The 25,897-nt window shown below is 39.8% G+C and overlaps 1 protein-coding gene across 3 annotated transcripts in view; it reads left to right on the top strand.

The window, feature by feature from the left end:
- Positions 1-25,897, top strand: part of esrp2 (epithelial splicing regulatory protein 2) — a 43,799-nt gene that overhangs the window by 15,628 nt on the left and 2,274 nt on the right. For all 3 annotated transcript variants that reach the window (XM_062025106.1, XM_062025097.1, XM_062025108.1), the window contains exons 5-15: positions 272-386; positions 501-593; positions 1,014-1,068; positions 1,416-1,526; positions 2,337-2,469; positions 5,499-5,541; positions 8,124-8,425; positions 8,556-8,783; positions 8,857-9,055; positions 21,305-21,494; positions 23,066-23,249. In XM_062025106.1, coding sequence (XP_061881090.1) covers positions 272-386; positions 501-593; positions 1,014-1,068; positions 1,416-1,526; positions 2,337-2,469; positions 5,499-5,541; positions 8,124-8,425; positions 8,556-8,783; positions 8,857-9,055; positions 21,305-21,494; positions 23,066-23,249 — 1,653 coding nt within the window. The remainder of the gene's footprint in view (positions 1-271; positions 387-500; positions 594-1,013; positions 1,069-1,415; positions 1,527-2,336; positions 2,470-5,498; positions 5,542-8,123; positions 8,426-8,555; positions 8,784-8,856; positions 9,056-21,304; positions 21,495-23,065; positions 23,250-25,897) is intronic.

Here is a 25,897-nt window from a genome sequence, read left to right as displayed (position 1 = left end):
CTTGTAGTGTGAAATTATACAAAACATGATGCAATTAATGTACTGTATAGAAAAGCCTTTTTTGGATTAGTATTATGACACTAAATCGGAGGCCTAAACTCTCAACATTTACTGTATAACCCTAACTCCTAAGAATATTTTCATTACTGTTATATTTCTGATGCTTATTTTTTTAATTCTGCATTCTTTTTACCCCTTTTGTTAGTATTGTGGGTGGAACTGATCATCAAATGATGCATTGTCCTGTCAAATGCTTCTGCTTGCTTTTCAGAATCTTGTCCTTCCCGAGTGTTTCTTCTCCTTTGTGGACTTCAGAAAGGAGTTTGAGAAATGCTGCCCCAGTGCCGGCCCCGCAAACAAGCTGGAGCTTTCACCAATGTTAGAACGTGTCCTTTTTGAGTGAATGGAATGAAAGCTTGTTTTAAGCTATTTTAAAGTGTTGAGTAAAAAAAAAAAAAATTAAAAAAGCTTTGGTAGTTGGTCTTTAACCGGGCATGCAGATGTGGGTCTACCTGCAGTCTCAGAGCTGACGGGGGTGAGGGAAGTGAGGAGCATGGTGGAGCTGACCCTCTGCATCCTGGCTGAGCCTTACAGTAAGTAACCGCCCATCTTGACACCAATTGATTGAAACACGTCTTCCCCATGAGCGCCTAACTGAAGTGACGTCTACTTTTCTAATTAAATAGCTGTTAAACCATTTGAACCACTTAACTACCTGATTGTCTACGTAATTGTCCTTTGTGGCCCCCAACTTGTCGTGCCTGTTTTTTCAGAACTCGCTCAGCCTGAATGGCGACAGACAGAAACTCATCCAGAAAGTCCACTTACAAATAATATATTAAAATATTGCCCTCGTATTTAAACAGACTCATTTTCTGTGTATGTTTGATAGTGCATTTTTTTGCCGACAAACTACACATGTCAATAGACATACTTATTAAGAATAGATATTAAAGTATGTTGTTGATATATTTGATGGTAATGTACAATCTTATCTTTTTTGTCCTTTTTAGATCACATTTTTTCCTGGGTGGAGAACGTAAAGTACAAGTTTGATTCTGGCACATGGTACGTATGAGACGCAAACATCTTGTTGTTGCCACACCTATCAGCAAGACTGCCAACACCCTAAATTATATTATCTATGAATCAGAGGGGCTTAAAGTGTTAATTACAGCTGGAACGCTAGCACGCCTGTGTTGTTAAAGCTTTTATTGTCAATCTTTCCCACAGAGTACTGTACTTTGCTATAGCCTGTATGTTGTTTTAATCATGCTTTATTGACAATATATAATTTACATGAACGGTTGCTGGAAAATACAGTTAAGGATGTCTATATGACTGTTAATGAAACAAATGGTGTGTTTGCTGCTTTGTTCAATCATTTATTGTTTCCATGCATGGTTTTCATGTAGCAGTAAGACGGAGCCAGTGGACAGCGAGACGGTCATCAGAGCACGAGGACTTCCATGGCAGTCTTCAGACCAAGACATTGCTCGCTTCTTTAAAGGACTCAATATCGCCAAGTATGTCGCACTTTACCGATATATTTGAACCAAAGTATTAAGATAGGATAGACATATTTATCCCAAAGTGGAGAAATTATGTGGTTGCAGTGCATATTAAAAAGTCCACAAAATAGGGTAAAAACAAGAGGGAAACAATTGAAGAACACAAAGGACATAAAAGAGGACAGAGCTGCACTTCAGTGGTGCCATTTTTCCATACAACTAAAGTGTAATGCAATGAAAACTAAAAAAGAGTTATAAATAATACATATTGCGCACATATGATAAATAATAAAACAAAAAAAACATCTTAACACCCATGTACACTATGAAAATCATTCATTTTCATAGTGTCAGGTGGAAGCTTCTAGATCATTAGATGTTGGGGACAAGTGTTGTAAATTAGCGTTGGCTACAAACACTGATGCATACATTAGATCAGTGGTCCCCAATCACCGGGCCGCGGCCCGGTACTGGTCCGCGGACCGATTGGTACCGGGCCGCACAAGAAATAAAAAAAAAAAAAGACATCTATTAAATCAACATAAAAAACACAATATATACATTATATATCAATATAGATCAATACAGTCCGTAAGCACACATGATTGTATTTCTTTAATGAAAAAAAAAATACAATAAAAAAATACCCCCCGGTTCGTGGGACAAATTTTCAAGCGTTGACCGGTCCGCAGCTACAAAAAGGTTGGGGACCACTACATTAGATGACTGGTTCAGATATCTATGTTTCTGTATCTGTCCCTATTTCAAATAAACCAAAATAAATAAATGTTGACCTTTTAAGGACAATTATGTCATTTGTTTCAGAGGGGGCGTGGCCTTGTGCCTCAACGCTCAGGGCAGAAGGAATGGCGAGGCCTTGGTTCGCTTTGTCAACGCTGAGCATAGAGATCTGGCACTGGAGCGCCACAAGCACCACATGGGCAGCCGCTACATCGAGGTCAGTTTTAACTTTTACAAACATCCAAGCTAAGGCCCACTCATATTGTGTCAATCTTTCAACAATCAGTCTGAGGCTGTGAAATGGCACATGACTAAGTTAGCCTAAACTTTGCTGCAGGGCTGGATCGCTGTCAAAAGTAAAACATCAGTAACTTTTCTTCATAGACTCCTTCCTGCTTGATAGTTCAAACTTTGCCCTAAGGGGGAAATTTAACACATTTAGTACAGAGATGAAGGCGCTTCATCAGCCTCCCAATGACTTCATTAGACACTTTGATGTTGTCCTTTTAAAAACTGTGTACAGAAAGTCAGCAGAACCGGTACGATTAGCACAATTTTGGATTGTTTCTGGGAGAGTGGTGTGTGTGACCTGAAAACCCCGGTAGTCATAGTAACACCTTATAACTGTACAGATACTAAAAAATAAGTGAATGAGTGTGAATGGTTGTATGTCTGTGTTGGCCCTGCGATAAGAGGGCGAGTTGTCCAGTATGGATTGAAGTCAACCCCCTGTTAATAAGTAAAAGTAGTGCTTTCAAATGATTGATTTTTAAAAAATCCGATTAAACACACTTATAATTTGGATCATTCGTGATTAATCACAATAAATTACTTGCTCGAATTACTTGCTCACATTAGGTAAATTTACCTAAAGACCAATATTTGTCATAAAGGAACATATTTTAAATATTTTACTTGAATTCATGTCATTGATTTCCTCAAAACTTGGTAACCATTAAGTACCCATGGAGTATATTTTGAAGTGAAATTGGCAGGTGAGCACACCAGTCAGTCTCCTCACTCATCTTCTGCACTGACGTATACATTCATCAATCAATATAAAACAACACACGCCGCCTTTCACGTAACCATCCACCGGTAAAGGGGAATTGCACTTTTTGGGGGATTTTGCCTATCATAAAACACATGACAACGGATGGATTTTGTTTATAATGCATTGTAACTTGCAAATAAACATGAATAAAAGTCAGCTTACAGCTGAACCAATGGGAGATGCTCCATTCCGCCCATAAAACCCAGTAAATAACCATCCAAAAAGCGCCAACAATACTCCATTTTGAGTATCAACCAAGTATTAGTGATATTGGTATTACAAGAGCTAACACAGACAAACTATTTATAGCGGTGACGTGATCACTATGTCATCTGAATGGGAATATATGAACATCCTAGCAGTCTAGTGACTGAAAGCGCTTTACATATTGAAACCCATTATATAAGTTACATTTAAACCGGTGTGGGTGGCACAGGGAGCAGATGGGTAAAGTATCTTGCCGAAGGACACATCGGCAGTGACTAGTATAGCGGAAGCGAGGATCAAAACTGGAACCCTCAAGTTGCTGGCACGGCCGCTCTATCAACCGAGCCATGCCGCCCCAGCGTGACATGACAGCAGACATTGTATAGTAAGTGATCTTTTATCATGTTTGATGGCTCTCAGTCTGCAGTGAGTAGTAATCAGTGATGAAGGGGGAAAAAAAGAAGGTTGTGATGTGTTTATGAAAATAATGCTCCGTGTATGTTTAAAACGATTAAAATATGTAAACATTAAATGTTACTATGAATGTACCTGTTACATTACATACATACTTACAGTGTATAAAACAGAGATGTTTTTTAAGGGCTTTATAGGCAGAATAGATAGCTCCAACAAGCTCTATTGTAAGTGGACTTTTGATGGTATTTATTTAATAGTTAGAATGCAAAGAAATTAAAAATTACATCCGTCATGTCTTTCATAATGATTGTGAACGATAGGCAAAATTCCCAAAAAGTACAGTTCCCCTTTAAGGTAAAGGAGCATGTGCGCTCAAAATAAATTTAGTGATTAATCTGCAACTATACATGATTAATGTGCACTTTTTTGGTGATTAATCACGAGTTACCTCATTATTTTTGACATCCCTAGTTAAAAATGTAATGGATAAAACACGTTTCACTCACCAAGGCGTAATGCAAACATTAGGTTTCACTGGTATTATTTGGGTTGGAAAAAATATTGATACAGCACTATATTGTGATGCTTATTCTAAAGATATACATATTTTGTCTTTAGCATAGGTTTTTTAAAATAACATTTCTTTTTACAGTTTTTCTCGGTTCAAAGTCATGTTTTGGTCTGATTCTAACTCATGGACTACTTCTGCACCGCCGCTCCGCAAAGTGTCGCAGCACAAGAAGTCGACAGTTGAGGAGTAAAGCAAATCTTTTTGGCATTCAATTGGCAAGAAAGAAACTTGACCCACTTTCTGTATAATTGCATTTAAATAGATTGTTTGAAATACATTGTTTTTTTGACTTAGTTGGTCCCAAAAAAAATATTACCGGTACTGTCATCGACTGTACAACTTGTATTTTAAGCTGCGTCTTAAATTTATCAGTGAACTAGTTATGTAGCATATTGCAATATTACTATACATTGTATTGTGATTTAAATATTGTGATAATTATCATATCGTTAAGTCCCTGCTAATACCCAGCGTTGGTTATTATCAAGCTTATACCTGTAGAGCTGTCTCATCATAAAGTACTTGCAGTGTAGGGCCCCTCATAGCACCCTGGCAGATCAGCTTGGTCCTCTGTTAAAGACATGTTCATAGATGCGGCTACACTCATACAAGGTTCACTGTCATACTCTCTTTCTGCTATTTCACTCTGATTAGCTCTCAATTGATGCACTGGCTGTAAGATTTTTTTCTGTTTTTCTTTTTGAATTTTAGTCCTTAGCGTGGCATTGTCAAGATTTTCTTTTTTCCTTTCCTCTACTAAGTAGACAGTCTCTCTCTGCCTGTCAGGACTTGTAGTGTAATAAAGATTCTGGGAGACAACACAACACACAGATGGTTCTTCCTCTATGTGGGAAGCGTCGCAAATATTTAATCAGGGCAAAGCTAAAGCTCAGTGATAAATATATAATAAGGGCAAAACTAAAGCTCAGTGATAGCTGTTTACATTGTTGTCTTAAAAGTTTAGGGCGGAACCCATTTTTCCTTCTCGTCTTCACAGGTGTACAAAGCCACCGGAGAGGAATTCCTCAAGATTGCTGGAGGTAAGATTCAAATTTTTCCTCCTCTGCTTCCTTCTGTGCATGAGGAATCATTGTGAAAAGCTTTCTGTTTTGATGCAACGGACTTCAGTTTCATGACTTTTTTTTTCTTATGAGGAAACACAAAGCTCTTCTACATATCTCTAAAAGAGCAACTTCTTTAGTGTGTGTAAAGTAAGGTTTCTTCTCTTGCTCTCTCTCCTGTTACCTGTTACCTGTGTGCCTGCCTCATCCAAGTGATCTCCAGCAGCTTATCTCGGACTCATAAAAGATGCTTTGTGAGAGGCTAATCCCCCTCCCGCCCCACACTTGCCTCACCTGCCTCTTCCTCTCTATAGCGCAACCCCTCAGAGAGGAGAGAACTTGTTCTCTTGGTTAACAACACCTCACCTGTTCAGTCGTGCCTCAATGTCCACGCTTTCCTACAGAGGCTGGGCTCACGCATGCTACAAAGTAGTGTGCAGTGCTGATACAAAGGGGGTGTGAAGAGGCAAAGTCGGGGCCAAGTAACACACAACAGAGATAGTTGACAAAGAAACTCAGTGCGACTGTGGACTTTAATCAGAATGAACTCAAATCGATGCACTTTCAGTAAATAGTTCAAGCAGGCCAGACAAAACACAATTTAAGAAAGAAAAGTTAAAGCAGTACTTTCTAATCCGAAGGTAATTATGCCCCAAGTGTACTCATAAAAAACTAAAACTATGTAGTTTTTATTTGTGACCGCAAAAAAACCCAAATTTAATTAATTAATTAATTTTACCTTCAAATATTTTGTCGAAGAAGAACCCACTAAATTCTGGAGCAGACCCAAATGAAGTAAAGTGTTTGTTCCTGGAACAGTGGTGAATAAAGGCTGCTGTATGTGGCAGTGAGCACCCACTTTGTAATGCACCTTACTGCCACCTACAGGACTGAAGTGGATTAATATCCGTTTTAATTAGTGCTGTCAATCGATTAAAAATGCGAATAATTAATTGGGATCCGAAATGGATACATTTTTTTAGTGTACTGAGGTATTTTCATTTAAATTCCATTATTATAAAGAGAGTTCTAACAAGAAATAACTCAAAGGCAATTTTTTTAATTCTAGCATGTTAACAATAGTGGTTTAAGAGGACAGATTTAACAAACAAATGTTTATATTTGTCACAATTGGATGCTGAACTTTGTAAAATGGATAAGAGGAAATGTTAGCATTTCCTGTCTCGTATGCATTTTTTAAGCCTAATTTAACAGAACATGAAGTTATTTACTTATGAGTGATTATTTCATTTCAGCCAGCGGGAGACACACAATGGTGCGCCTTATCCCACGCACAAGCGATTAAAATATTTTCCTCATAAGTCGGCTCCAAAATTAAATATAATGTACACGTCATTGTACATGTAATATATCACTATATTGATTTTAAATATAATGTAAACATTGTACATGTAATATCGCTGTATTGATTTTAAATATAATGTACACATCATTGTACATGTAATATATCTATATTGATTTTAAGTATAATGTACATATCACTGTATTAATTTTAAATATAATGTACACATCATTGTACACGTAATATCTCAATATTGATTTGAAATAAAATGTACATGTAATATATCACTAGATAGTTTTTAAATATATTGTGCACATCATTGTACATGTAATATCACAATTTTAAATGTAATGTAAACATAATTGCACATGTAATATCCCTATATTGATTTGAAATATAATGTACATGTCATTGTACATGTAATATCGCTATATTGATTTTAAATATAATTTAATTGTACATGTAGTAATATTACTATATTGATTTCAAATATAATGTACATGTAATATACCTATATTTATTTTAAATATGATGTACACTGCTGCTGGAATTTAAATTTTCCAGAGGGAACTCTCCTGAAGGAATCAATAGATCTATCTATCTATCTATCTATCTATCTATCTATCTATCTATCTATCTATTGTACAGGTAATATCACTTTATTGATTTTAAATATAATGTATGTGTCATTGTACATGTAATATATCACTATATTGATTTCAAATATAATATACACATCATTGTACATACAATATCTCTATTGATTTTAAATATAATGTACATGTCATTGTACCTGTAATATCACTTTGGTTTTAAATATAATGTACATGTAATATCACTGATGCACAGATGTGTTTATAAAGTCCCCTTCAATGTGTGTCGAAACACATCTAGGAAGTAAAGCTATTTGTTCATAGCTAATGGACAAGATGAAACAAAAGCATTGTCTACTCTACACTAAAAACAAGAAACATCAGTCTCATGACATTGTGAGACACCTTTTTCCCCATGCCTATATGTCTTTGTGCCGCATGCCTTGTTGTAGTTGCTCTCAGTCAAGCGTAGGGGGCTGTACAACTAGTAGGCATACAGTGACGGTAAGGTTGAAGTTTAAAAATGTGAATAACACGATAAAATAAGATAACAAACTGAATATGACTGTAATTAATCGATCGCAATTAACGCGATAATTTGACACCCCTATTTTTTTGTGTCTAGTAACTGGGTCCACCTGCCATTTTGTTTCCTCTAATACAAGGCACGTCTAACGAGGTGACCCAGTTCCTGTCCAAAGAGAACCAAGTTATCATCCGCATGCGGGGGCTGCCATTCACTGTTACCCAGCAAGAAGTTCTGGAGTTTCTTGGCCCCGAGAGCCCGGTCACTGACGGCGCAGAGGGGCTGCTATTTGTAAAGTACCCCGATGGACGGCCCACCGGTGACGCATTTGTGCTCTTCTCCTGCGACGAGTACGCCCAAAACGCCATGAAAAAACATAGGCAGATCCTGGGCAAGCGCTACATTGAGCTTTTCCGCAGCACTGCAGCTGAGGTCCAACAGGTGAGTGTGGAAAGTTTCAACATGACCACATCATCAGTTTATAATGGCACTCTGGTTTTGGGTCTCATTTGCCAGGAATGTGCTGGAGTATCTTCTGATGTAGTTCATTCTTTGCCATCGTGATTATTAGGTGCTGAACCGCTACTTGTCCACCCCTCTGATATCCACGCTGCCCCCCTCGCCCATTCTCCCCGTTCTTGCCACACCTTCCTACCTCCCGGCGGCCAGCCACACGCGTGACTGTGTCCGCCTCCGTGGCCTGCCATACACGGCAGGCATCGAAGACATCCTGGAGTTCATGGGTGAGCACACTGCTGACATCAAACCCCACGGAGTCCACATGGTCCTCAACCAGCAGGTAAGACAAACCAATAGACCTCACGGGTCCAACGCTTTTTAAAGGAATGCTGAATCCTCGTTTTGGCCTGCAGGGCAGGCCTTCAGGCGACGCCTTCATTCAGATGAAGTCACCAGATAAGGCCTTCATGGTTGCGCAGAAGTGCCACAAGAAGACGATGAAGGACCGATACGTGGAGGTGTTTCAGTGCTCCACAGAGGAGATGAGTATCGTACTGATGGGAGGAACCTTGAACCGCAGCGGCCTCTCACCACCGCCTTGCAAACTCCCTTGTAAGTTCATTCATTTGATTTGCCCTCTCAAAGGATCAATTCACTATTTTTGGTAAATTAAGTCAAATTTGAATTTGTTATTAATTACCCATGTTATGTTTTCCATTTATCATGGCTGTTACAAGTATTTGAATGGATCAAAGTGATCTCTTCTTATTATGATTTTAATCTACATTTAACTGAAAGATGATGATTTTAATCTACATTTAACACACTTATTTGGGGTCTAGAACAGAGGGTCAACTTTTCCAGTACAGAGGGTTCCGAGCCCACTCAAATATTAACAGTGAATTAGTAATCTTACTCTTCATCTTAATTGTATTTAATAACTATATCTAGTAGGGGTGTGGGAAAAAATCGATTCGAATTCGAATCGCGATTCTCACGTTGTGCGATTCAGAATCGATTCTCAGTTTTAAAAAATCGATTTTTTACATTTCTTTTTAATATATATATTTTATTTTTTATTTTAATTTTTAAATTTTTTAATTAATCAATCCAACAAAACAATACACAGCAATACCATAACAATGCAATCCAAATCCAAAACCAAACCCGACCCAGCAACACTCAGAACTGCAATAAACAGAGCAATTGAGAGGAGACACAAACACGACACAGAACAAACCAAAAGTAGTGAAACAAAAATGAATATTATCAACAACAGTATCAATATTAGTTACAATTTCAACATAGCAGTGATTAAAAAATCCCTCATTGACATTATCATTAGACATTTATAAATTAAAAAAAAAAAAGAACAATAGTGTCACAGTGGCTTACACTTGCATCGCATCTCATAAGCTTGACAACACACTGTGTCCAATATTTTCACAAAGATAAAATAAGTCATATTTTTGGTTCATTTAATAGTTAAAACAAATGTACATTATTGCAATCAGTTGATAAAACATTGTCCTTTACAATTATAAAACCTTTTTACAAAAATCTACTACTCTGCTTGCATGTCAGCAGACTGGGGTAGATCCTGCTGAAATCTATGTATTGAATTAATAGAGAATCCTTTTGAATCTTGGCAAAAATCTTAGCCACAAGATTATCAAATGTAATAGGAAAATTAATTCATACTGACCAAACTGGCTTCATGGAAGGTCGACAATCTTCAGACAATACAAGGAAATTGTTTAATGTTATTTACTATGCTAGAAGTCTCCCTTATCCCACAGCAGTATGTACTGTTGATGCGGAGAAGGCATTCCACCGCATAAACTGGTCATTTATGTTTTGCACATTACGTAAATTTGGATTCGGAGATAATTTTATACAATGGATTAAGATGCTTTATACAAGGCCCATGGCATCAGTCAAAAACAATAATCATATTTCAGAACCTTTTTCGTTAAAAAGAGGAGTAAAACACGGATGTCCTGCATCTGGATTATTATGTAATTTGGTTATTGAACCCTTAGCTGCAAAAATAAGAAGTGAAAATAATTTTCATGTTATAAAAATTGTCTCTCAGTATAATAAGCTATTGATGTATTGTGACGACATAATTCTCTACCTGTCACATGTTAACTCCTCTCTACACTATATCAGTGTGTGAGTGCTCGCGCACAGGGTGCGTGTGATGCGTCAGTGTGTTAGATTTGTGGCAGAAGTGCTTGTAGTTAGTGCATGCTGCATGCTGCCCCTGCTTGCTACTCTCTGCTTACAGCTATCGCCGCCAGCTAGCCCCTGGGTGGGTGAAAAGAGGAGCCGAGTGCGTAAGTCTCCTCCTGCTGGTACAAAGCCTCTCCACCACCAAGACCCCTGGGATGCCTCCTCGTGGCCACACACGGTAAACTGCGTCTTTGCGGACACAGGCTAAATTTTAGGGGATCTCGGAGCAGCAGTAGGCCCCAGAGGCGAGGCGTGCAGACCCACCAGTGTGTGGACACGCCCTGGCGTCCGCCAACCACTGCCCCATCTATGGGTTGAATAGATATAAGACCTCAACGGTGGAAGTGGCGGAGGATGACACTGCATGTCACAACGGCACTGAAGGCGGATGAAGGCTGCAACAGAGGGTGGTCTCTAGTCGTCATGGATCCATGCCACTGGATCAAGGCCCCTCTCTGCCAAGGACCGTGTGGTGGCTGCAGGCGCATCAGTCTCCCCACGCTAAAAGACGTCACGCGCAGGCGTCCTCCCGAATGGGAACCCATCCATTTTACATCCCGGATACTTCAAAGTCCTTTGGCGACCGGGAAGTGGTAACGGGGGCAGGACAGTGAAGTCTGGCAGTCCCTAGCCACAACCTGGCACACAGGCGGTGGGTGTTAGATTCAGTCGTTAAGCTCATGGACTGAGGCAGAAGAGCTTTTCGGCAGCTGCACCCATGACTGAGCAGCCCTATTCAGGATCCACTCTGCTCACCCCAGTAGGGGAGGGGGTTAGAAAAGGTACCCTAAAAATAGCCTGCCTCGCAACATCCTGTCTGGAATACCGCATCCAGAGGGATCACCACCACGCGGTCAGAAACAAAGAAAACAAAAACTACACATTGGAGCCTGGAACGTGCGAACCCTCACGGACGACCAAGCCAGCGATCGACCTGAAAGGCGAACTGCCATCATCTCCAGAGAGCTAAGGAAGTTCCAGATCGACATCGCAGCACTCTCCGAGACCCGACTGACCGACGAAGGGCAGCTGAAGGAAGAAAAAGGCGGATATACTTTCTTTTGGAAAGGAAAGCCTGCAAATGAGCCACAAATCCACGGTGTGGGTTTTGCTATTAAGAACTGCCTCATCAACCACCTCCATGAACTCCCTGTGGGCATCAACGAGCGCTTAATGACCTTACGCCTTATGCTTGCTAGCAGTCATATGGCCACGGTCGTTAGTGCCTATGCACCAACCCTTGATGCACAGGATGAAGTTAAAGAGGCCTTTTATGCTGACCTGGACAAAGTTCTATCTGAAGTCCCCAAGGAGGACAAGTTAATCCTGCTCGGAGACTTCAACGCCAGAGTGGGACGAAACCACCACCTATGGAGGGGTACACTGGGGAGAGATGGGGTCGGAAATACAAACTCTAATGGCACACTACTGCTAACTAAGTGCTCGTAGCACAACCTGGTCATCACCAACCCACTTTTCCGTCAGAAAACCAAGTTCAAAACATCATGGATGCACCCTCGCTCCGAACTGTGGCATCTCATTGACTATGGCATTGTCCGCTCTAAAGACCGTCGCGACGTCCTAAACACCAGAGCAATGACCAGTGCAGACGACTGCTGGACCGACCACCGCCTCATTCGCTCCATCATGTCCATCCGCTTAATGCGGAAAAGACAGTGCCGGCCAAGAATTTACATCGAGCTGTTGAGTGACACCACCTACCAACAACAGATGCAGGAGGCCTTTAGCGCAGCGTTGCCCAAACAGTACCCAGAGGATACGGAAACACACTGTAGCACATTTTCGACTGCCATAATGAAATCCTGCAAAAATATCCTTGGTCTCAAAAAGCGGAGATATCAAGACTGGTTTGATGAGAACGACACTGAGATCCAGCAACAAATTGACAACAAGCAGCAAGCTTTCATCATTTGGCAAAACGACATCCACTGCAAAGTGAAAAGAGTAGCCCACGCCAAAGCGAAGGCAGCTGTCCAAACACAGGTTAGGAAACTGAAGAACCAGTGGTGGACAAAGAAGGCTCTTGAGATCGAGCAGCTTGCTGACTCTGGAGACACGAGAGGCTTCTTCGATGCCACAAGAGTGGTGTATGGTCCCAACCACCGCTGCCTTACCCCTCTTCGCTCAAAGGATGGTTTGCTGCTGCTGAAGGACAAGGACGCAATTTCAAACAGGTGGAAAGAACACTATGAGGACCTCTTAAACAGGGACACTATACCTGAGATGGAGGCTCTTGACCAACTCTCACAACAACCCACAGATGAAAGCATGGGAGAATCACCTACCTTGGATGAGCTGCAGGATGCCATTGGAAAGATGAGGAACAACAAGGCTGCTGGGCCCGACGGCATTCCAGCAGAGGTCCTGAAGAAAGGCGGACCCGATCTTACAAAGCACATCCATGCCCTGCTTCTCAAAATATGGGAAGAAGAGGAAATCCCTGCACAGCTCAGAGATGCCCTAATTGTCTCCATATTTAAGAAAGGAGACAAGGCATACTGTGGGAATTACCGTGGCATCTCTCTCCTGTCCACCATAGGGAAAGCCCTCACTCGGGTTTTGGCCAACAGACTCACCCTCCTGTCAGAAAGTATGCTTCCTGAGTCTCAAGAGTGGATTTCGCCCAAGCAGAGGCACCACAGACATGATTTTCATCGCACGACAACTGCAAGAAAAATGCCGGGAACAAAACCAATCATTATACATGGCCTTCATAGACCTCACCAAAGCCTTCGACTCGGTTAACCGTCAGGCCCTTTGGCTGGTTCTGTCCAAGATTGGCTGCCCAGACAAATACATCCGGGTACTGAGACTACTGCATGATAACATGTCAGCCACAGTGCTCAGTGGCAGTGGAGATGAAACGGAACCCTTTCGGGTAGACACAGGTGTAAAACAGGGATGTGTCATCGCTCCAACACTATTTTACATCTTTGTTGCTGCTATCCTCCATCTCACAAACATACATCTGCCCCAGGGAGTCAAAATAATGTACAGAACCGACGGTCAATTCAACATCAACCGTTTCAGGGCTAAAGGTCAAACCACCACCATATCCATCATGGAGCTGCAGTATGCAGACGATAATGCCCTTGTAGCCCTCTCATAAGAGGACCTACAGTGCACTCTGTCTGCTTTTGCGAAGGCATACAAACAGCGTGGTCTTGCCATCAATATAAAGAAAACCCAAATCCTCCACCAATCACCACCAAACCTCTCAATTGACAAAATCCGACTGGAAAATGTGGACCACTTCCAATATCTCGGGAGCCTCCTGTCATCTAAAGCTGTCATTGACGATGAAATTCACCACCGCCTCAGCTGTGCCAGTGGGGCCTTCTCAAGGCTGAGGAAGCGAGTCTTCGAGAACCGTGACCTCCAAGCAAAGACCAAAATCCTGGTCTACAAAGCAATCGTGCTCCCCACTCTTCTGTATGGGTCAGAAGCCTGGACCACCTACAGCAGGCACTTAAAGGCACTCGAGACCTACCATCATAGATGTCTCAGAAAAATCCTCAGGATCAGCTGGTAGGACCGACGCACCAACACCAGCGTCCTGGAGGAGGCTGGCTTGCCCACCATCACTGCCACGATTGCCCAAAACCAACTTAGATGGACTGGCCATGTAGTCCGCATGCCTGACTCTCGCCTCCCAAAACAAGTTCTTTATTCACAGCTTTTTGAAGGGAAACGGGCCCCGGGAGGTCAAAAGAAGACATTTAAGGATAACATCAAGGCAAACCTGACAAAGTGTCGCATTGACCTTAAGTCTTGGGAAGTCAAGGCAACAGACAGGACGATGTGGAGAAACCTTGTCCGTGAGGGTGCCGCGCAATATAATGACGACCTCCACCATGCTGCACAAGACAAGCGCAGACTAAGAAAGGAGAGAGCATCCACCAAGCAGGCCCAACCCAAACCCACCACCACTACATTCCCTTGTCCACATTGCCCCAGAATAATCGGGTCCAGAATCGGCCTCTACGCCCACCTGAAGACCCACAAGGACCAGGAAGGAGGACAGTCATACTCGACCACGAGTGACCGCCGATGATGATGACACTATATCAATAATGTCATCACTGAATATGGCTGTTTATCAGGGTATAAAGTCAATTGGGACAAATGTGAAATATTACCACTTAACACTGCAAGAAATCACAAGTTCAGAACTCCAAAATTGGGTTTGGTTTTGAAATTGTATTGCATTATTATGGTATTGTGTATTGTTTTCATTTAAAAAATAAAAAATAAAAAAATAAAAATCGTTTTTGAATCCAGAATCGTGTTGAATTGAAAAAAAAAAAATCGATTTTGAATCGAATCGTGACCCCAAGAATCGATTCTGAATCGAATCGTGGGACACCCAAAGATTCCCAGCCCTAATATCTAACCTATTTACAGTTTAACAGGATAAACCAAGTCAAATGATATGAAAGCATGTGTTAATCACAAAGATTATTATCAAGGCTTAGGTTAGGTTGATTACAAAAATAAATGCGAATCAAAAATACTGCAAAAGAAAGGGACTCATGAAAACTGATGAAAAATAAATGTATATACAATTACACAGTGCTAAAATTAATAAATAACAAATGATAATACATGTTTCTTAAATAAACTGTCAATAAAATTTAAGTGCAAATGAAAATATAGCTTCAACATTTTAGTCATAATTTTTGTGTTTATGAAAGTGTATTACAACTAAAAATAGTGACTGCCCCTACGGGCCACAGCCGAGAAATATTTATTTTTTGCGGCCCTCTAGGAGGTGCTTGTGGCCCACCAATAGCAGAGCAGTGTATAGAGGGTATGGCCAACTCGGTTTTAAAGTTAGTAGCAAACAAGGCGCCCTGTAGTCAGGTGAGGGGCATTTGACCAATCGTTTAGAACAGGGGTGTCAAACTCATTGTAGATGGGGGGCCACATGGAGAAAAATCTACTCCCGAGTGGGCCGGACTGGTAAAATCACGGCACGATAACTTAAAAATAAAGACAACTTCAGATTGTTTTCTTTGATTAAAAATACAACAAGCGCATTCTAAAATTGTACAAATCATAATGTTGTTGTTGTTTTTTTTTTTACAATTACCTGTTGCGGTTACTAGTATATATACTTCATTTGTCGTTATTTATATTTTCTAAATAAAGTATGTGATAATGTTCATCAGTCAACTCATTGGTGTTCATTTTCAATCTATCAAGATAACATAATTACATCAAAATCAAATTACAGTATGTTATTTATGTAGTTTGATCATTTTCCTCGACTGATGTACTAACATCATGTGGTTTATTTTGTACATATATAGCATCATCTACAAAGAATTGCTGTTGCGACATCCAGTGGACACATTTAGAACTAGGGGTGTAACGGTACGTGTATTTGTATTGAACTGTTTCGGTACGGGGGGTTCGGTTCGGTTCGGAGGTGTACAGAACGAGTTTCCACACGAACAACAATAAAGTAGCCGCCTAAGCTAAAGTCTTAATAAGCTGCTCCGCTTCCTTCTGCCTGTCTCTGTCAGAACTCCACCCAGCATTGTCCCACCCACACAACCATCTGATTGGTCACAAACAGAGCGGTAACAGCCAATCAGCAGTGCGTATTCAGAGCGCATGTAGTCAGTGTTTAACAGGTAATCATCAGGCAGCGGACTCTCCCCAAATGATAATAAACACCTCACAGTCAACTACTAGTAACATCACTATGAGCCCGTTGACCTTCTAGAAATATAATAATTTGCTTTCAGCGTAACGTTAGCTCATTTTGCTGTGTGTGTGTGTGTGTGTGTGTGTGTGTGTGTGTGTGTGTGTGTGTGTGTGTGTGTGTGTGTGTGTGTGTGTGTGTGTGTGTGTGTGTGTGTGTGTGTGTGTGTGTGTGTGTGTGTGTGTGTGTGTGTGTGTGTGTGTGTGTGTGTGTGTGTGTGTGTGTGTGTGTGTGTGTGTGTGTGTGTGTGTGTGTGTGTGTGTGTTACGGATAGCAAAGCCCTGTCTGTCTGTTATTTCAGTTGACCTTTTTCTGTGTTGATTGAGCTGTGTTGAAGCAGCAAAAAAGGACATTATGTTAAATGAAGAGTTTCTGTCTCTGATAGTTGATATAATAATGTAAGTGCATCATTAAGCCTACATGAACTCCATGGTGTTCAGGGATGAATAGTCTCTCCTATTGCTATTGTACTATTTTTTTCAGTTATAGTTACATTAATCATTAGTAATGCAGCAGCCTAGTTTTGAATGGCAGGGTCCCTGCTATCACATGTTGATAAAAATATAATATTTACATAATAAAAATCAACTTCAGACTTCCCAAATGCTGTAATAAATTAAGCATGATGAGTTGACTTGAAACTGTTTAATGTTGCACTTTTTATATGTAGAAGAAAAGTTTTGTCATTTTATTTAATCTGAGCAACAACTTGAGGCAGTTTAATGTTGATTAACGTGGGCAGAATTATTATAGTGTTACCAATGTTAAAAGGAAAAAGCCATTGTTTACAAATTTGTTGAATGAATAACCCAAAAATTTATAATTTGTTTTCTTACTGTACCGAAAATTAACCGAACCGTGACCTCTAAACCGAGGTACGTACCGAACCGGAATTTTTGTGTACCGTTACACACCTATTTAGAATAGCTTTTTTTTTTTGCATTCAAAAATTTCAGGGTAATTTTTATACTTGGCAAACTCATCCCTCGGGCCGGATAAAACCTGTTGGCGGGCCTGATCCGGCCCTCAGGCCGTATGTTTGACACCCCTGGTTTAGGAGATACTCTGGCCATACTCTCGGATTAGTCAAAAGCCCCTCACGTGACTACAGGGCGCCATGTTTGCTACCAACTTTGAAACCGAGGTACCCAAATTCTCTATACACTGCCCTGAACAATAGGCCCGGCCCTATGTTTAAGAAAAAAAGGTCTAAATAATATGTATTCGATATGCTTTGGTGTAAATTTTGCTCCACAGCACTTTTTTGACTCCCTTTCCAAGTATGCCTGCAAAACAGTTTGTTTTGGGGGGCAGCCCTTTTTAGATTGCAAAAGAACCCCTCCATGGCCCGCCCCTCCAAAAGAATCAGATTGAATCTTTTTGAAAATGTACACTGTTAAATATATAACTTGAAGGTGAACCATTTTTTTTCAGACACTGTCAAAAAATAAACTTTGTAAACAGTATAAACAGGGTTCGTACGGGTGCTTAAAAACCTTGAAAATGCTTGGATTTTATTGTGTTTTCAAGGTTTGAAAAATGCTTGAATTTTGGGTGAAGTGCTTGTAAATGCTTGGAAATGTTCACCATGTTTCTCGGCAGTCTGACTCAATAGGCTAATTATAAAATAGAAAAAAATAAAATAAGTTTCCTTAAAAATGAAAGCTACACGCTTGATCTGTTGGCTTTGCACAAGCCCTTACATTAGGTTGTTGTCATGCCAGAGCCGTATAAACGGCTCTGTGTCGCCCCCAAGAGGACAGTGGTGCATTGGTCCATCATGCCGGGAATTTGTCGTTTAAATGAACATTTGATGACAAATGACAAATACAAACTTTTGATAAAACGTGGACCAAATCCATGTGTAGCCTGCTGCAAAGTATGCAAAAAGGAAATTAATTTGCACTTTTTGGACTTGTTTGCACTGTTAAGGTCATATGTAATTTGTAACCTTTTGCACAACATAGAGCTGAGTTAATGTGAATGATTTTGTGTTTTTATACAACATGGTTTTATGTATTTTTTGCTCCATTATTTTGGTTGTCTACTTAACTTGTCTGACTACCTCAGTTAAAGCAAACAAGTTACATTTTGTCGTTTTGGTTAATTGCATTAAAATGGTTACATTATTGGACTTGTTTGTACTGTGAAGATCATGTAATGTATAATTTGTAACCTTTTTCACAACTTAAAGCTTAGTTAATTTGAATGATTTTGTAGTTTTTACACAACATGGTTGTATGCATTTCTTGCTCTATTATTTTCGTTGTCTACTTAGCTTGTCTGGCTACCTCAGTGAAAGCAAAACAAGTTAACTTTTGTCTTTTTGTTAATTTGTTATCATAGCCACATTTATAAGGCTAGATATACTTAATGAAAGGTGACTGAGGTGTTGTGAAACAAACAAAATATTTTCCTTTAATTTATTATCCTTATTTTGAGGGTGCGTGTATTTATATCACATCATGTAGTTTACAAGCACAAATACGGTGTGAATCTATCCGTGCTGTTCGATGTCATTGAGTGCTGTAAGTAAGAAAAAGAACAAAAAATTTGTAAAACAACACAAATGTTTGCCAACGTATCTACGTTTGCAAACACCTATGACATTGAATAGTCTACAGAAACACTGCTTCATTTTCTATGCCCCATTCAGTTAATAACTGCTGGTTCAATGTTAGGCTTAGGTTTTAGCAGATTTTTCGTATTTTTCCTACAGATAGCATTTGGTGACCTCAAACAACAAGGCTATGGATTGATTCACACAGGTTTTTGCCTTTTGAAGGGTACTGGAAAAACAGGAAAATTAATCTTGAAAATCCTTAAAAAGTGCTTAAATTTGGCCATGGAAAATGTGTACGAACCCTGTATATAGATTAATCAGTCACAACATTACATACACCTGCACACTAATATGGAATCAATACAAAAGCCACATGAAAAAAAGAAAAACATTTATGGTTTATTGTTTGCATGCCACGATTAGATGAAAATATTACTTTACCCTACCTTCTCTAGTGGTCCCTTAAACCAAGTAGTAATATCACAATGGCGCCTTCTTTTTTGTCAGAGTTTAGTGGCTAATCCTTCAAACTGGCCCGTGTGACAAAACAGTCCCATGTAAAATGTTGTGGACAAATAAACACGGAAGTATTTATTTTTTATTTAGCAAAGAGGAGTGGCCTGGCAAACAGCATATACTGTAATGCCCACATAAAGGTACGTCAGTCAAACTGTGCTGTGACAAATGGCTCACTGTTAAAAAAGGACTACAAAACACCATGTTCAGTGGTATCCAAAACTGCGTGCAAGCTCACGTCCAAATACATGAACCTTCTGATTTGATGCTTTAACACCATTATCCAACATTTCTATAACATTTATAAGTCAGAAAAGAGGAAAATCATAATAGCTCCCTTTTAATGTATCTTTTGTGCAAGGAAGTTTTGTGTTGTCGACCAAAAAATATTTGACTCAAAGCTTGATGTTTTAGCACAGATAACACTCCAAATGAATCCCTTTAAAGAGAGGATGCCAGTTTTGTGAAACGCTGCACTTTGGTCCTTGCTCGCTCCTTTCTATCTATAGAGATTAGATTGGCAGCCCGAGGAACACTTTGTTTTCTACTTTTTTGTAATGGATCAATATTTACTTCCATTTGTGTGCTCTGTAGCCTTAGCTATGTAACTTACTTTGATTTTCTTACATTACTTTACGTGGAACAACAATGAATACCGTGAGAGGCCAGTGTAGTTTTTACAGTATTCCCTCATTCTCAGCTTTACACTGATAGAGGCTGTTTGTATGTAAATTCCTTCATGCTGCCATTTAGCTTTGTTTATGTTGTAGGAATGACAGCCTGAAAGACAGTGTCAGCTTTGTACATAAACTGCTGGTTTTAAAACAATCATGTCATGGGTTTACACTTTTATATACAGTGGGTACGAAAAGTATTCAGACAACTTAAATTTTTCACTCCGTTTCATTGCATCCATTTACTAAAATCAAAAAAGTTCATTTTATTTATCATTAATGCACCCCCCTATTAATAGAAAAAACAAATGTAGAAATGTTTCCAAATGTATTTAAAAATAAACTCAAATCACATACTTTGTTGTTGCCCCTTTGGCAGCAATTACAGCTTCAAGTCTTTTTGAATACGATGCCACAAGCTTGGCACACCTATTTTTGAGCAGTTTCGCCCATTCCTCTTTGCAGCACCATTCAAACTTCATCAGATCGGATGAGAAGCCTTGGTTTTCTTCCAGGATGTCTTTGTACATTGCTGCATTCATCTTAGTCTAGTCAGGGAGGTGACCAAGAACCTGATGGTCACTGTCAGAGCTACAACATTCCTCTATGGAGATAGGTGAACCTTCCAGAAGGACAATCAGGTCTGTATGGTACAGTGGCCAGACGGAAGCCATTTCCTCGTAAAAAATGCACCTGAAAGATTCTCAGACCACGAGAAACGCAATTATCTGGTCTGATGAGACACAGACTGAACTCTTTGGTGCAAAACTGCCCAAAGATAGGTGTGCCAAGCTTGTGGCATCATATTCAAAAAGACTTGAGGCTGTAATTGCTATTATTTTTAATGAATTTGCAAAAAATTCTACATTAGTTTTTTCTGTCAAGATGGGGTGCCGTGTGTACATTAATTAAAAATAAAATGAACTTTTTTTTATTTTAGCAAATGGCTGCAATTAAACAAAGCATACATTTAAAGGGGTCTGAATACTTTCCATACCCGCTGTACATCATGTGGTCATCATGTACCAGCTGCATCAAAAAATCAGCCATTAAGGTCATCAATTTTTATCGAACCTGTCTGAGATATTCATTTAACAATATGTTTGATAGTTTGTATGTGCTCCGCATCTTTCCTCTTTTAGGTTTATCTCCCCCCACAGCCTACGCAGCCTTCCCCACGCCACCTGCCATCCTTTCAGAGGCTGCCCTCTACCAGCCCCCACTGCTGGCCACTCCCAGGCCTCACCAGGCCACACACACCCCCACCTTGGCATACTACCCTCCTCAACCTCACCTGTATATGAACATGAACTACACGGCCTACTATCCCAGGTTTGTGCTTGTTGGATATTTTTAGATAACTATAGAGTATATTTCCACAAATATGGATATACGTTTGTAGGCTTTCCTTTAGCCCAGGTGTTCTCAAACGTTTTTCACCAAGTACAACCTCAGAAAACTTAAAAACGAAACAGTGAGTGAAGTAAATATTAAAAGCACAGAAATGACAATCAACATTATTGCACTACAAATAGAGCAGTACAAATACCAATATAAATAATAACTACACGATTGATAATGAATAATAACAATAATTACCTCTATTATCAACAATACAATTGTTTCAAATGCAACAATACATATACACTACCGTTCAAAAGTTTGGGGTCACCCAAACAATTTTGTGGAATAGCCTTTATTTCTAAGAACAAGAATAGACTGTCCAGTTTCAGATGAAAGTTCTCTTTTTCTGGCCATTTTGAGCGTTTAATTGACCCCACAAATGTGATGCTCCAGAAACTCAATCTGCTCAAAGGAAGGTCAGTTTTGTACCTTCTGTAACAAGCTAAACTGTTTTCAGATGTGTGAACATGATTGCACAAGGGTTTTCTAATCATCAATTAGCCTTCTGAGCCAATGAGCAAACACATTGTACCATTAGAACACTGGTGTGATAGTTGCTGGAAATGGGCCTCTATACACCTATGTAGATATTGCACCAAAAACCAGACATTTGCAGCTAGAATAGTCATTTACCACATTAGCAATGTATAGAGTGTATTTCTTTATAGTTAAGACTAATTTAAAGTTATCTTCATTGAAAAGTACAGTGCTTTTCCTTCAAAAATAAGGACATTTCAATGTGACCCCAAACTTTTGAACAGTAGTGTATGTAATGATAACTTGTATTACAAAAGAGAGCAGATGAATGGAGGGAAAGAAAGAGAAGCAAACTGTATTAACCCTGTAGATTGTTATAGTAATATTAGGTTAAGCTTTGTCAGTGTGCCTTGTTTTACCCAGTTTCTCCTAGGAGAACAAAGTTAATATGTTTGATGAAACGTGATTATATGCATGACTATGTATGCATATGTGCTTGTATATGTACAGTAAGTGTATATGTATGTTTGTACAGTGAATGTGCGTGTGGATGTATGTACTGTGAGTATGTACTGTATTTGCGTATGTATGTATTATTGAATGAATATACGTATGTGTATATATGTATGAATAATTGTGGTATGTGAGCATGTATGTGAATTTGTATGTACAATATATTTGTCTCCTAGTGTGTGCAGGAGCCAAAGTACGGCCCCAGCCACCCAGAGAGCCCATTTTTTGTCCATTTTAACATTACATACAGTTCAAACAGTAACACTGTGTTTGAATATAGGAAAATAAAACGTTGTACTTTAATCAAGTGATTCTTTGGCACACCATTAGATGGAGTACACATACCACAGTTGAATGCTTAAGCCAGTAAACTAGTTGAGAGTGAACCAACAGTACCATCTGCTGGTTGTTGACAAGTTGTGCACTTGCGTCAAACTTTTCACACATTTTACATCCATCCTTTTAACTCAGTCAGACTAAAATAAAGAAATTGTCTGTTTTCCTCCCAGCCCCCCAGTTTCCCCCTCCACATTAAGCTACTTCACAGCCCCCCCAGCAATGGCAGCAGCAGCCCAGCCTCACCCGGCAGCCGCCTCCTCGGTGCTGCCTCAGCCCGGTGCTCTGGTGCGGATGCAGGGTCTTCCCTACAACACCGGCGTCAAGGACATCCTCAGCTTTTTCCAGGGATACCAGGTCAGTACCTGCTGCCTCCACAAAAGGGCGCTGTGTGTGTGTGTGTGTGTGTGTGTGTGTGTGTGTGTGTGTGTGTGTGTGTGTGTGTGTGTGTGTGTGTGTGTGTGTGTGTGTGTGTGTGTGTGTGTGTGTGTGTGTGTGTGTGTGCACTCATTATTAAATCCATGAAATACAATATGTACTCATTTTTAGTTTGGATGCAACATCATGGAACAGTATTTTCTACTCCTGACACTTGATGATTGGTAATGCTGTGTTAAATTTACCTCAGGAATTGTAAGTGGGACTTGGGAATGACATCATAGTTGAGTTAAAGAGCAATAGAGTTACGAAGTTGAAAATCATGGTGGCCATATCAATAAAAACTATTCTTGCGCTTGTCTGAATATAAACACATTTTGAACAAATGTGATGTCCTTTGTAAGCTGCAAACATGATGAATGAAGAGGAAAACACAGACGGCATTGTTGGCAAAGTAGTACGCATATTTCACATAAAAAAATAGTAATGTTATCAGAAATGTGTATATGTATGTGTGTTTGTGTATATGTTAATGTGTGTTTGTGTGTGTGTATATACAGCTGATTTAATGTGACCAAAAACTAGTCAGGAGTGCTATTAACCGTATTACAGTAGCCTTTGTTATTGTTTACACTTAGAGCAGCCATCTTTGAAAGGCAACTTGGGGGTGGTGAGGACTCTCCCAATAGGAAATACGACCTCAGGGTGGTGTTTCAATTGAAACTTCCGACTTCCTACTACAAATGGCACGCAGAATTGGTATTTCGCTAGTAATCATCTACGACACTTTGCTTCCCATAATGCATTGCCAGGACAAATTAGGCAGAGCTTTCTGAGACAGGTATGAACCCACTTCCAAAACCAGGAGAAGAGAAGGGTGGGAATTGATGTGGAGGGGATTTGTCGTGGCCTATTTGCTCTTTGTGTGCGTGCGTGCGTGTGTGTGTGTGTTAGCTGGTAGAGATGGGCTCAATTTTTTTTGATTAACTTATCAAAAAAACTTTAAAGTTGATTTTTTAAATTTTTTTATCTGTCACCATTTGTCTTTGACCAGTGTGTTTTGGAAACTGGAAATGCATAATTTTGAAAAACATGCTTTATTCAAAATCAAAATGACAAAGATTGCAAGTCCACGATGTTCAAAATAACACTATCTGGTCTCTGAGTTGTTTGGAATACAGTGGAACCTCGATTTACAAACATAATTATTTCTAAAATAGTGTTGGTAAATAGAAAAGTTCATATGTTGAAGCAAATTTCTCCAATGATATGAAAAATGCCTCGACAAGGCCATATTTTAGTATAAATTTGAACACAATACAAAGCGCTATACAGTACTGAATATCAACAAACATAAGGGGGTGATGATCAACTTTCTATTTAATAACAAAGTCAATACAACTAGCTAAACCGTCCTCTTATGCGGCTGCCCTGCTGACACGCACACACACTGTCACTATCTCTGTGGTGCACTCGCAATCTGAAATCACAAAACTCCTTAACTTTAACAGCCAGGTTGCTACAATGATTCGGAATTAAACATAAATAAAGGGGAGAGAGGGGAAGGAGACAATGTCGACAGCACTGTGGTTACTTCCTAAATGTTTCAAGCCACACATGGCTTATCCCTCGCTTTCATGAACTCATATTGAGCTAGCAAAACTAGAAAAATGCTGTAAGAAGGGCAAAAACAGTTAAAGTAGCAAACAACAGAACTGTTGTGCTAAATGAATTGGAGCTGGCGATCAATTAGCCCGCCCACAATGAATGTGCTGCCAGGCACAAAATGGCTGCTCTGCAAGGCACACAATGGATGGATGACATTTTTTTACACTAAGACAAGCTTCGTACATATTTTGATTTGGCGGATATCGAAAATGAGGTGTTAGTAATGTTCATTAGATGAGGAAATGTTATATTAGTTATACTTGTATTGCACTTTTCTACCATCAAGGTACTCAAAGCGCTTTGACACTATTTCCACATTCTCACACACACACACACACACGCACACACACACACACACACACACACACACACACACACACACACACACACACACACACACACACACACACACACACACACACACACACACACACACACACACACACACACACACACACACTGATGGCGGTAGCTGACATGCAAGGCCCTAGCCACGACCCATCAGGAAGTGTCTTGCTTAAGGACACAGCGGACGTGACTAGGATGGCGGTAGCCGGGGATTGAACCAGGAACCCCTAAAACATACACAGTTAAACATTCAGTGCTCTTTTTCAGCCCAGTGAATTTGCTGCCTAGACGTTTTGCTGTAGAAACAGAAGAAAATGTCACCAGTGAGCATATAGTCACTTTTTTCAACAAGAATCATTGTTGGGTTACTTTTATTTTGTAGTAGTTAAAAGGGTTTGAACTCTGAGCTTCATGTTCTCCTCTTTAGTTTAAACCAAGCTTTTGTTTGAACTTATATTTATTGGGCTCTAATTTATCATTAAATCTAAGACCGAATACACAAAAACACTTCTTCTTTTGTGCCATTGAAACGCTGTCGTTGTGGTCTTAAGGTGGTCCCCTGGTTACAGCTTTAAACCCAAAACCAAGAAGAGATGTTGGATAAAATCCAG

This window comes from Entelurus aequoreus, linkage group LG02 (assembly GCF_033978785.1).
Source record: "Entelurus aequoreus isolate RoL-2023_Sb linkage group LG02, RoL_Eaeq_v1.1, whole genome shotgun sequence".
Classification (NCBI taxonomy): Eukaryota; Metazoa; Chordata; class Actinopteri; order Syngnathiformes; family Syngnathidae; genus Entelurus; species Entelurus aequoreus.
The sequence above is the reverse complement of the archived record's forward strand: the minus strand, read 5'-3'. Positions and strand labels throughout refer to the sequence as shown.